The following is a 13,486-nucleotide window of genomic DNA, read 5'->3' on the forward strand; positions in this document are numbered from 1 at the left end:
TGTTATAAAATTTGGCTTAACAACTACTAATTTCACTACACAAAGATACACACGATTAAAAAAATACCCTTACCAACTGGATCAGTTGCCACAGCTGGTTTCGAGAGTAGACTGGGTTTACCAACACCTCTAGCATTGATGGCTGTGACTCTGTGCTCATATTCCAGGCCCTCAATAAGACCAGTGGATCTGTATCTTGTCATTGTCACAGGGTTCTTATTAGCACGGACCCATCTGTCAGCTCTGACCTCCTTGCGCTCGATGATGTAGCCAGATATCTCCAAACCACCGTCCTCATCTGGTGGTTCCCAGGCAATGGTCATGCCATCCCGAGACACATCAAATACTATCGGGCGGCCTGGTGGTCCGGGAATGGCTGTCACCAAAAAAATGTTTGTGTTAGTTTGATTGCACATGTTAGGTAATATGGAATAGATACATTATATAAATATAATATCTATATAACATGAACTATGCTGTTGTTCTTACATTTGGAACTCCTGCATTCCACAATTTCTGATTGCAAGAACTCTCCAGCACCGTAGCGATTGACTGCTGAAACACGGAAGACATATTCGTCTCCCTCTGTCAATCTGTCAAATTTAAAGGTTGGCCTGCTAACTGATTCAGAAACAGGTACCCATCCTGGACGATGAGCATCACGTTGTTCAACAACATAGTTAGTTACAGGAGCACCTCCATCCCTCTCTGGTGGGTCCCAGCTTATTAGAACTGAGGTTGCATCTATCTCATCAAAACGAATAGGTCCTGTAGGCGGATCAGGTTTGTCTGAAAATAAAATAATAAGAAATATGAAGAAAAAAAATGAATATGGCAGATTGACAGGTTATATCAGACAGCTGACTTACCAAGAATGATTACTTTAATTTGCTCTGTAGTAATTCCTGTAATATTCTTTACTTCAAGGATGTATTCTCCAGTATCATCAATTGTGGTGTCAAGAATAGTTAACCTGGAGAATTTCGCAGTAGACTGAATCTTCACACGTTCCTGTGTCTTCAATCTATTGTCATTAAAATACCAGGTGGAAACTGGAGGTGGCCTTCCAAAGATTGGCAAATCAAGTTCAAGTGGTTTGCCTGCCAAAACACTGATCATCTTTTGTGGAATGCGTGATAGATCAACCTTTGGCATAACTGAAAGAGAAAGATGTGCGAGTCAAACAAATCTTGGCACCGATCTATTTTATTTATTTGAATTCTAAAATTATGAATGGTACATACCTCTTTGTTCTTGCACTATTACAGGTGTAACAATTTCTTTGGCTTCACCAATACCTCTGCTGTTGAGAGCACGTACCCTGAATAGGTACTGCTCATTTTCATTCAGTTTTTCAATAGTGTATTCAAAGTCTGTTAATTTTAAAGTAACAACCTTCATCCATTTGTCTGTACCAGCCTTGCAAGCTTCAACAATGTAACCAATGATTCTGCTGCCTCCATCATGTTTAGGTTTCTCCCATCCAAGAGTAACAGATGACTTTGTGATGTCTACAATGTCAAGTTTAGCTGGAGGCAGTGGCACTTCACACACTAACACAGCATCTAGTGTCTCAACAGGTTCACCTATACCATAGATGTTTTCTGGCAACACTCTGAAATAGTAGAGCATTCCCTCTAACAGTCCTGTAATTTTATATGATGTCTTGCTGCATTTAGAAGTAACTGTTTTGTAGGCTCTCATTGATGTTTCTCTTCTCTCAATGATATAATTGTTAACAGGTGCTCCACCATCAACCTCAGGGGCATCCCATATAATGTGAGCAAACTCTGTTGTGAGCTCTTTTATTTTAATGGGGCCTGGTGGACCAGGAGTATCTAAAATTGAAAAGCATAAAATTAAACAAATAATTAAGCAGGGTTTGTCTGTCTCTCTCTCTCTCTCTCTCTCTATATATATATATATATATATATATATATATATAAATATATAAACACAACAATATATGAACATACCGTAGATCTTGACCAGAATGCTAGCATCCTTCTTGCCAGCTGAATTAGAGGCCTCGAGGGTGTATATTCCAGCATCATAGCGGTGCACCTTGTCAATGATAAGAGTTGTGGCGGTATCTGTCACTTCAATGAATCCACGGTTTTGGAGATCCACACCAGGCTTGTTCCAGGTAATAGCTGGAACTGGTCTTCCAGTAACAGCTACATGAAGACGCATTGAGCTTCCAGCTCTCAGGCATATTGTTTTCTTTAAATCATCAGGAAGCTCAAGATCAGGTATTTCTGAGAAAAGTAATAAGTTTTGGTAATTCTAACAAATCTTATCTTTCACAGGTAGATAACTTTAAGTATGTTTTAACTGTTAAGTCATACCGATTCTTTCAACAGGCTCTACTTCAGTACATGGGTCACTAAAGTCACCTGCTCCATTGACATTGACTGCAGCAACTCTGAAGCGGTACCTTTTGCTGGTTGTTAAACCTATCACAGTATGTTCTGTGACTCTAAGATTCTTCTCATGCGTCTTGATCCATTCCTCTGTGCCTAATTCTTGCATTTCAAGAATGTAACCGATAACATCGGCACCTCCATCTTCTACTGCTCTTGTCCAGGCCAGACTAATGCTGTCCTTGTGGGTGTCTGTTATACGTGGAATTGAAGGAGCATCTGGTTTGCCTGCAGACAAAAATGTGACATTCATGCATAATAAAAAACATTACATTTTTACTCACTATATTCATTTTGCTACACAAATTCACAGTGTAAATAATGTACCTGTTGGTACTCTGCATACTGCATACATGGACACTTCACTAGGCTCACTATCTCCAGCAGCATTAATGGCTGTAACACGGAACTGATAAATGTTTCCCTCCTGTAGATCGGTAACCTTGAAGGTTGTGTCCTTGAGTATAGTGTCTTTATTAACCTTGATCCATCTGATGCTTTTTCTCTCTTTCTTCTCAATGAGGTAGTTTACGATTTCACTACCACCATCATTTTCAGGTTTTAGCCACTCAATTGTTGCAAAGTCTTTTCCAACTGCAATGATCTCTGGTGCTCCCGGAGGTGATGGAATAGCTGCAGGTGAACAATAGAATAGATAAACATATCCCTTCTTTTAAAATAAAATTCAATGCAAGGTAACTCAACCTTTTTACTTACTGAATGAGTTTCTTGCAATGATGGGTGAAGACTGCAGTGCCACACCAGGTCCATACTTGTTTACACCTCTGATACGGAAAATATATTCATTATTCTTGAAAAGTCTAGTAATGTCACAGACAAGGGCCTTGCATTCAGCCTCCACGATGACCCAGTTGAGTCTGTTAGTGTCCCTTCTCTCCACAATATAGTGTGTGATGGGGTCACCACCATCCTCTAGTGGCTCTTTCCAGGACACAGTGCATTTTTCTTTAGTTACATTTCTTACGTTTATCTCCTGGCATGGGCCCGGTGTATCTTGAAAAAAGAACAAATTCAGAATAGAACAATGGAACATTTAGGGCTAAGCTGAATGTCCTCATTTAAGCTCCTTTTAAATATAATTTTAAAACATGATTATGTTTTTAAATATGCAATGCAGAATTATTTTACTTACCAAGCACCTTCACATTGACTTCAGCTGTTTTGGTTCCACTTGCATTCTTCACTGTCAGAACATACCTTCCAGTATCATCTCTGTCACAGAACTTGATAATTGCCAGAGCACGGGTGCTAGAATACTGTAAAGAATATTTCTCACAAAGATCTAGCTCCTTCTGTCCTTTGGCCCAGGAGACTTTTGGATCAGGTTTGCCACCAACAGAAGCATCAAGAACCAGGTCTGACCCTGCTCTGACTGTAACTGTGTCCACAAGAAGTTTGCTATCCAGTTCTGCTTTGGGAGGTACTATAAAAAATAAGTAATGTTTTAGATCTTTGAATACAGTTATTTCACTACAAAATTTGCAAATGTAATTTGAGTCTTACTGTATTCAGCTTTGCAAGTCACTGCTCCTGTTGAAACTGATGCCATGCTGAGCACTCCATTAGCATTCTTCGCAATCACACGGAACTCGTATACTTCTCCTTCTCCCAGTGCAGTAATGGTGAAGTTTGTATCAGTAACATTAGTGTAATTACACTTCAGCCATCTTCCATCTCCAGAGACAGTATATGGCTTACGCTCAACAATGTAACCTACAATTGGGTGTCCACCATCATTCAGAGGCACAGACCATTTAATTGACACTGTTGATCTTGACACATCAGTTACTTCTGGCTTGCCTGGAGGATCTTGAAGGGTAAATATATTAAATAAATTAGTATGTTTGAAAAATTATTTGTGTACATGTGTGTCTGAAAATTAATTTAGTAAAACTTGCCAACTGGATTTTGAGCCATAGCTCTCTTTGAGGCTTCACTTGCTTTGCTGAGGCCAGCACTATTCATAGCATACACTCTGAACTGGTATTCAAGACCTTCAATAAGGCTGTCCACCTTGTAGTAACAGTCAAAACAGGGAATGGTGTTTTCTCTGACCCAGAGAATAGTGTTGCGTTCCTTTTTCTCAATCCAGTACCCAGTGACCTTACTACCACCATCATGGTACGGTTCCTCCCAACGAATGCTCATGCTGTTAGAAGTAACAGCAAACACTTCTGGTCTAGTTGGAGGCCCTGGAGGAACTGTAGCAGAAAAATAGTAAAATTATGAGAGAATCAAATTATTCTTCAGCAATAACATAAAATTTTGTAATAAGTATCTCCTACTACTGTCATATTTAATTGCTCACCAAATGGATGCTCTGCAACAATGGTTTCAGACTCAGTTGGTTTGCTCACACCAAATCTGTTTTCTGCAGAGACTCGGAATGTGTACTGCATGTATTTTGTTAGATGTGAAACATGGAATGATTTTCGTTTCACGCTAGAGTTGATAAGCTGCCAGGCAATTGAGCCAGACTCACGCTTCTCAACAATGTAGTTTGTTATTTCAGTTCCACCATCATCCTCAGGCTCATTCCATGACAAATCACAAGACTCAGCTGTAACTGAAGAAATCTCAATAGGCCCCTCTGGAGGACTGGGTCTGCCAATCACATTGACAGTGACAATAAAAGTTTTAGCCCCTGCCACATTCTCAAGGGTAAGGAAGTACCTTCCTCCATCACCTCGCATACTTTCTTTAACTGTCAGTGTGGTCCTATTTTTGGTGGTCTTGATTGAGACCCTGTCAGTTTCCTTTAGTCTCATTTCCTCAAGCTTCCAAATGATTTTTGGTGCTGGTCTGCCACTAATTGGAACATCAATTTCAAATGAACTGCCAGATTTGCAAGTGATAAGCTGGTTGGTAATGCCACTGAGATCTGCAGTTGGCTCAATACGGGGCTCTTTAACAACAACAGAAGAAAGAGCCTCTCTAGGTACACTGTAACCTGCATCATTCTTTGCTTTGACACGGAATTCATACTCTGTACCTTCAGTTAAGCCCTCAACGACAAGACTTAGGTTTTTTGTAGAACCTCCAACAACCCATTTATCTGTTCCCTTTGGTTTAGCCTCCACACAGTAAGCTGTTATACGGCTGCCACCATCATGTTCAGGCTTCATCCAGGCAAGAGTAACTGTTGTATCAGTGGTATCAATAATGTCCAGTCTCTTTGGTGGAGCTGGTTCAGCTGTGGCAATAATTGGATCAGGCATTTCATAAGCCTCACCAAGGCCATACTGATTTTCTGCCATTACCTTAAAGAAGTAGGGTACTCCTTCCAGGAGCTCAGAAATTCTCAAATATGTTTGAGTGCACTTAGGTGCTGCTTCTGTCCATGTACGTCGGCTAGCCTCACGCTTCTCCACAACATAGTGATGAACACGTGCACCACCATCACTGACTGGAGGCTCCCACATAAGTGTAAGGGCGCCTCTTGTAACATCCTTGAACATGAGAGGACCTGGTGCTCCAGGTGTGTCCAGCACTTTAACTGTAAAAGTGATGGATTTGCTACCAATGCTGTTCTCAAGAGTGAGAGTGTATTTTCCACTGTCATTTCGTGTACAATTTCCCAGTGCCAAATGAGTGACAGTCTCTGTAGTAGTTACATCAGCCATTACCCCAAGTTCACCATCCACCTTTATCCATGAAGCTGTAGGTGCTGGTTTTCCTTTGAAAGCTACACAGAGACATACACTGCCACCACTTTTCACAATGTGTGTCTGTTGGAAGCTTGCATCAATATCAATCTCTGGTGCAGACAGTCTGTCCACTGCTTGGACTGGCTCAGGGATCTCTTTAGGGTCACCCTTTCCAACTGCATTAACTGCACTAATACGAAACTTGTATTCTGCACCTGTTTCCAAACCAGTGGCAGTGTACTTTGTGACAATGCAAATATCTTCATTGACCCTATGCCATTCTGTTTCAGCTCCTTTGCACACCTCAATGATGTATCCCTGGACCTCCATGCCACCATCATAACCAGGTCTGGTCCATTCCAGACTGACAGACGTGTTGGTGGTATCAGTAACATTTACAATTGAAGGACCATCTGGTTCTTCAGTTGGCTCTGCGCATTTAATAGGCATTGAAATATTACTTGGAGCGCCAACTCCAGCATCATTAAAAGCATAAACACGGAATTCATATTCCACATTCTCAGTGAGATGAGTTACTCTGTGGGCAGTCTCAGTAATTGGTTTCCTAGTCAAAACCTTCACCCAGCGCCCAGTTTTCTTCTCACGCCTTTCAACGATGTAATGTTTAATTGCATTTCCTCCATCATTTGTCGGTGCAGTCCAGTTGATTGTAATACTCTCTCCATCAACATTAGTCGCATCAGGAGTACCAGGAGAGTCTGGAATGGCTGCAGGAAAGAAAATAATACAATTTTATTAACTTGCTGTTGTTTTTTTGTCTAACAATGTTGTATGGAAATTATAATATAATCTGCAGACACACTTACTATATTGCATTTGGGCAATGACAGGAACAGAATCCAGTGGTCTACTGACCCCAAACCTGTTTACAGCAGACACACGGAACTGGTACTCATTGGTCTTGATCAGTTTGGTAGCATTGTATGTACACTCCACACAGTGATCTGTAACAAGTGTCCAGGAAATTTTGGAGGTCTCGCGCTTCTCAATAACATAATGAGTGACCTCAGAGCAGCCATCATTTTCTGGTGGATTCCATGAAAATGTAGCTTTGCCTTCTGAGATATTTGTGAAGACAACTGGTCCAACAGGCTCTCCAGGTGTATCTAAAAGCATCACAAAATTAGATGCAATGGATAAAACATACACAAATGTCAAAAGTTGTGTAAGGAAATATGTGATTATGCATACCAAAGACTTCAACTTTAATTTGCTCTTTCTTGGTTCCACAGTGATTCTTGGCTTCTACAGAATAGACCCCACGGTGAGAGCGGTCAGCATCTCTAATAAAGAGGGTGCTTGAGCCAGCAGTTGTTGTGATATCTACCATCTTCTTAGTTAGTTCAACATCATCCCTGAACCATTTGATCTTGGGTGTTGGTCTTCCTATAATTGAGACTTTAAGCTTGATGTTTTCCCCTGCTTTGATGGCAACCCCTTCAAAGTACTCCTGTCCAAATTCAATATTTGGAGCAGCTGTAAAGGATAGAAAGAATTAATTACCATTAATTATAATACAAGGGGTGTTAGAGTATGAAAGTATTGTATTGTATGAACTTACAGCTTTCGTCTCTGATGAGAACATAGCCAGAAGACTGAGAAGGTGGGCTGATGGTGCCAATGGCATTCCTTGCTATAACTCTGAATTCATACCGTTCACCACAAGTTAGACCAGTCACTATAAACTCTGTCTCAGTTACATCTGTGAAGTTCGTCTTCAACCAGCGACCCTGGCCCTGACGTTTCTCAATGTTGTAGGCAACAATTTTGCTTCCACCATCTCTTTTAGGTGCATCCCATTTCAGTTTCACAGATTCACTTGTTACATCAATGTAGTCAGGAGTTCCAGGAGGATCTATGATGTAAATATCATTAAAACATTAAGATAAGTTTTCAGAGGGAATCAGGGTTTTCACATATTATTGTTTCAGATTTTAAAAATAATTAATTAAATTAACTCACCAACAGGAGAAACAGCCATATTTGGTTTGCTCTCATCACTCATACGACTGTATCCAGCATCATTTTGAGCATAGACTCTGAATTGGTATTGCAGTCCTTCAATAAGGCCGATAATTCTATATTCCCTTGCGGTCACCAAGACAGTGTTGACCTTTTGCCACATGATGCTGTTTGTCTCTTTCTTTTCAACATTGTAACCAAGTATTGGGCAACCACCATCAAAAATAGGTGCGTCCCACTGAATAGTCATGCCATCATTAGTGACATTGTAGACAAATGGCATGCCTGGTGCACCTGGAGGTCTAAACTCGTGCTTTGCAATAACATTTTGTGAAACTAGAGGCTCACTCACACCGTACCTGTTCTCTGCGCATACTCTAAATTGATACTGTGTTCCTTTGATTAAATTTGGTACATTGAATGTAGTACCTATAACACTTGAACAAGCCATCTTCCAATCTGGCTTAGAGGTGTCACGTTTTTCAACACTATAGCAGGTTATTTCTCCACCACCATCATCATTTGGTTCATCCCAAGATATCCTTATACTTTCTGCTCTGACTTCATCCAAACGAATTGGTCCAATGGGCCTGGATGGTGTTCCAAGGGTAATGACCTGTATATGGAACGATTTCCTGCAGATCTTGTTGTCAAGCGTAAGTGTATATTTACCACCATTCTCTTTTTCTACATTCTTTATCATAAGAGTTGCCTTGTTTTCTGTCTTCTTGAAGCGAACCTTTTCACTCTCTTTCAGTGGCAAATTGTCCTTTAGCCAAGTAACTGATGGCCTTGGTTTACCTCTGTATGGAAGCTCAATATGTACATTGTGACCAATGCGAACACTGACCTGTCCATCAGGATACTCCTCAAGGTTTGCCTCTGGTGGAATGATATAGTCCTTTACTTTAATTGGACCAATCTCTGTAAAGTCACTGTTGCCCTTCTCATTCCTTGAGCAGACTCTGAAGAACATGTCTGTGAGTTCCTTAAGTTTTGTGACCTCATGCTCACAATGCTTGTTTGTTCCAGCAGGAGCCCATTCTTCCTGACCCTGAAGTTTCTTTTCAATTATATAATCGGTAATAATGCTACCACCATCATAATCTGGTTTGTTCCACTGTAGTGTTACTGATGTTTTTGAGGAGTCTTTCATAGCAAGATCTTTGACAGTACCAGGTTTCTCAGTGGCTTTAATTGGCTCTGCTGTCTCACATGGCTCACCAACTCCATTTTCATTTTCTGCTGATACACGGAAAAAGTATGATATCTTCTCAGAGAGCTCATCAATTTCATATGTCGTTTCCATGCATTTGTTGGTTACAGCAGCGTATATGCGCTTTGAAGAGTCTCTTTTCTCAACTATATAGTTAGTAATTTCTGCACCGCCATCAAGCAGAGGAGGTTCCCAGCATAAGATCACTTTGCCACGAGTGACATCTTTCAGGACCAGATTTCTACAGGCAGAAGGACTGTCCTGTACTTTTACAGATAATGTCAATGATTTTGGTTGTCCTACTCCATTTGATATCTCAATAGTGTATTTGCCACTATCATTACGGGTTACTTGTGAAAGTACGAGACATGATGAAGTATATGTGTTGTGTATATAATATTTAGGGTCATTATCAATGTTTTGGTCTTCTTTCTTCCAAGAAACACTTGGAGCCGGTCTGCCTTTTAAAGGAACCATGATCTCAACATCTTTTCCAGCTTTGACAATGTAATGAGTTCTCATTGCAACATCTTTGTCAACTTCAGCTTCCTCTGCAAAAGAAACCACAAAAATTATGACAAATGAGACTTGTAACAAAAAGAATACGTTAAAACCAGCATAAAAAGTTACAAATATGCACATACCAAGAATATCTTTAGCCTGGACTGGTTCCTCCATCTCGATTGGGTCTCCACGACCAGCACAATTCAAAGCAGATACACGGAAGTGGTAGTCAACATCTGGCATAAGACCTGAAGCAACATACTCAGTAGTTCTGACTTCACCTTTTTTACTTATCACTACCCATTCTCCTTCCTCACTGTCTCTTTTCTCCACAATGTAGCTAGTAATTTCACTGCCTCCATCATACTCTGGCCTGGACCATCCAAGAGAAATTGAAGTTTTAGTTGAATCAACAACTTTGAGTTTAGTAGGCTCAGAAGGTGTATCTGTAGGGGATTTACAAAACAAGGTTAGGACTTATTCCATATTTGAGCACTAACAATGAAAAAAATAAAGTCAGCATGATAATAAAGAACAACTGACACAGAAATACCTACCAACAGGGTCAGCTGCTTTGTATAATTCAGAAACATCTGAAAATGGACCTTCTCCGGCTTTGTTGATTGCACACACACGATACTGATATTCATTTCCTTCAGTCAGGTGATAGACCTTTGCTGTGGTGTCACATATGGGGTCTTTGTAAATTTTAATCCAGCGCAGATTCTTCTTGTCACGTCTCTGTAAATAGTAGCCTGTAACCATGCTACCACCATCCACTCCTGGTTTATCCCATACAATTTTCATGGATGTTCTAGTGATTTCTGTTGCCTCTGGTGTGGTAGGTTGTCCAGGAGTAACTGGAAAAATAGATTAAAAAAAAAAAAAAAAAAAAAACTTTTATTAACTTACCTTCATCAGAATGATAATTTATTTGACTTATTTTAAATATTTTTAAAATGATATATAAAATACATGTTTAAAACATATTTTTACATTATATGTTATTATATATTACATATTTTTATATAAAATAAATGCGACATGATTATAGTTTTATACCAAATGCATTCTTGGCAATAACTGGTTCAGACTCCAGAGGATCTCCAGCTCCAAATTTGTTCACTCCTCTGACACGGAAGACATATTCACCTCCTCTGACCAACTTCTGGACAGAGACTATGCGTTCCTGCATATGGTCAGAAACAGTAGACCATACAACTCTACTTGTCTCTCGTTTTTCCACAATATAATGGGTGACTGTGGAACCTCCATCATCTGCTACTGGCTCCCAAGCAATTATTATGGTGTCAGCGGTTACTGATCTGAATTCAATATTTCCAGCTGGAGGGCCTGGTTTGTCTAGTAATTTTAAAATATAAATGACAAAAAAAGTATTAATATCTCAGGGCATGCAAAATTCATCAAAAAGGCATATCTTTCAGGCTATCAATGTGAAATACTTAACACACCTAGAATCAATATTCTGATGGAGGCAGAAGTTGTGCCAAACACATTCTTGGTCTTTATTTCATATGTCCCAGTGTTAAGACGAGTGGCATCCTTGATAAGAATGGCAGATGAATCAGTGGTACTCTCAATTGATAGCTGTGAACTTGACACTAATTCCTTTCCATCCTTTAACCATTCAATTGTTGGAAGTGGCTTAGCCATAATTCCTATTTTTATCTTAACAGAAGCTCCAGCTTTATATTGCACAACATCTAGGTACTCGGGAGGCAGGTCGATTACCGGGACACCTAAAAGGGGAGGTTTAGAAATAGTATGTAAAACTACTACCTTTAAATACTTTATTTGTAGGTATAAAAATCAGTCAATATGAAAAAAGTGTGTTACCTACCAGAAATGTCCACACAAGTTGCTGGTCCAGCAATAAGAGATGGATTGCTTACAGATCCAACTGCATTTTTAGCAAAGACTCTAAATTCATATGACTGATCTTGTGTCAAGCCTGACACAGTGTAGTTTGTCTCAATAACATTGGTAAAGTTAGCCTTTGTCCATCTGCCATTTGGAGCATCTCTTCTCTCAACCATGTAGCCAGTGATTTTACATCCACCATCAAAGGGAGGCTTCTGCCAGACAAGGCTAACTGAGTTCTTTGTAATCCCAGAGATTCTCACATTTGCTGGAGGTTCTAAAAATAAAACAAAGATTTTAGCATGTACTAGTGATTCTGTTGATTTTACAAATTTTCTAAAAATTGGTTGTATAATCTCAGGAACTTACCACAAGCATCAATGGCAAGTACTTCCTCTGATGTCTTGCTGAATTTACCAATACCAGCAGCATTTTCTGCAGCAACCTTGAATTCATAAATCATACTCGGGCATATGTTTGTCACCCTTATTTGATTAGCAGGGATTGCTGTCTTGTTCACTTTCTGCCACAGAATGCTGCTTCTTTCTTTCATTTGGACATGGTATCCAAATACTGGGTTTCCTCCATCTACTACAGGTTCATGCCAGCAAACTGTAATGCTTTCTCTTGAAGCAAAACTCACCCATGGTGTTGATGGTGGCCCAGGAATCGCTAAAATTGACAATCAAAAGTAAATGTAAATGTTACATTTATGTTATAACTGTAGTAACAGTTATAGAATACAGTAAATAAGTACTCACTGTATGGAAGTTTCACAATGACAGTTTGAGAGTCAATGTGATCACTGATACCAAGGCGATTCTCCGCTTTAATTCGGAATTGGTATTCTTCACCCTTTGTTAATTTGGTGACTTTAATTGCATTCCTGGCAACTGTCGATGACACCTCTACCCAAGCTGGTGTGCTTGTTTCACGTCTGACCACAACATAATTGGTCACTGGACTACCGCCATCATATACAGGTGGTAACCATTTTAGGCATAGTGATGTTTCTCCAACATCACTGATTTCAACTGGACCGACTGGAGGACCTGGTCTATCTAACACCAGTATGTTAATGAACATCTTGGTTGTTCCACTGGTATTGGAGGCAACAATGTCATATCTTCCAGCATCACTTGCAATACTTTCTTTGAGGCTGATATTAAGACTATCAGGTGTTACTTCAAAACTAAATCTCTTTCCACACCTCACTGGAACATTGTTTCTTGTCATTGCCACCTTTGGCATGGGCTTGCCAGTGAGAGGAAGCTCAAATTTCAGATTTGATCCTGCCCTCACATAAACAGTGTTGTGTGGGAAGTTCTTCATATCAAATTCAGGGGCACCTGTGAAGAAAGCACATATTTAATCAGAATTTGACATTTTGATTTAACAGAAAAAGGTAAGCAAACATATAAGAAATGAAATGACACTCACTGAGTTGATCTTTTACAATTACAGGAATGATCATTTCCTTTGGATCACTGAGTCCTGCATGATTCTCAGCACGAACTCTGAAGAAATACTCTGCATTTTCTCGCAAACCTTTGATTGTATGAGTATTGTTTTTTACAGTGGCACACTTCACCCACTTTTGCTGTCCCTTCTCTAGAGCATCAATGAGGTAGCTTGTAATTCTGCTTCCACCATCATGCTCTGGTTTTGACCATACTATTGTAACACTGTCTTTTGTTACTCCAGCTACTCCAAGTCTGGCAGGTGGGCTTGGTATTTCTGTTGGAACAAAACATTTTTTTGTTCAGAGTCTAAGTATTACAAAAGAACATAACTAATTCTGGCATAAGTCA

At 39.8% G+C, this 13,486-nt stretch overlaps 1 protein-coding gene across 2 annotated transcripts in view; it reads right to left on the reverse strand.

Moving 5' to 3' along the window:
• Positions 1-13,486, reverse strand: part of ttn.1 (titin, tandem duplicate 1) — a 148,558-nt gene that overhangs the window by 12,147 nt on the left and 122,925 nt on the right. For both annotated transcript variants that reach the window (XM_053680801.1, XM_053680800.1), the window contains 24 exons: positions 13,116-13,412; positions 12,437-13,024; positions 12,045-12,347; positions 11,656-11,952; positions 11,267-11,554; positions 10,857-11,156; positions 10,352-10,654; positions 9,935-10,240; positions 8,075-9,841; positions 7,674-7,967; positions 7,304-7,588; positions 6,919-7,218; positions 4,753-6,819; positions 4,343-4,645; positions 3,948-4,253; positions 3,577-3,867; positions 3,141-3,437; positions 2,751-3,056; positions 2,349-2,651; positions 1,977-2,258; positions 1,245-1,838; positions 870-1,157; positions 490-789; positions 74-376 (listed from right to left, as the gene is read on the reverse strand). In XM_053680801.1, the coding sequence (XP_053536776.1) occupies positions 74-376; positions 490-789; positions 870-1,157; positions 1,245-1,838; positions 1,977-2,258; positions 2,349-2,651; positions 2,751-3,056; positions 3,141-3,437; positions 3,577-3,867; positions 3,948-4,253; positions 4,343-4,645; positions 4,753-6,819; positions 6,919-7,218; positions 7,304-7,588; positions 7,674-7,967; positions 8,075-9,841; positions 9,935-10,240; positions 10,352-10,654; positions 10,857-11,156; positions 11,267-11,554; positions 11,656-11,952; positions 12,045-12,347; positions 12,437-13,024; positions 13,116-13,412 (10,968 nt within the window). The remainder of the gene's footprint in view (positions 1-73; positions 377-489; positions 790-869; positions 1,158-1,244; positions 1,839-1,976; positions 2,259-2,348; positions 2,652-2,750; positions 3,057-3,140; positions 3,438-3,576; positions 3,868-3,947; positions 4,254-4,342; positions 4,646-4,752; positions 6,820-6,918; positions 7,219-7,303; positions 7,589-7,673; positions 7,968-8,074; positions 9,842-9,934; positions 10,241-10,351; positions 10,655-10,856; positions 11,157-11,266; positions 11,555-11,655; positions 11,953-12,044; positions 12,348-12,436; positions 13,025-13,115; positions 13,413-13,486) is intronic.

This window comes from Ictalurus punctatus, chromosome 6 (assembly GCF_001660625.3).
Source record: "Ictalurus punctatus breed USDA103 chromosome 6, Coco_2.0, whole genome shotgun sequence".
Lineage (NCBI taxonomy): Eukaryota > Metazoa > Chordata > Actinopteri > Siluriformes > Ictaluridae > Ictalurus > Ictalurus punctatus.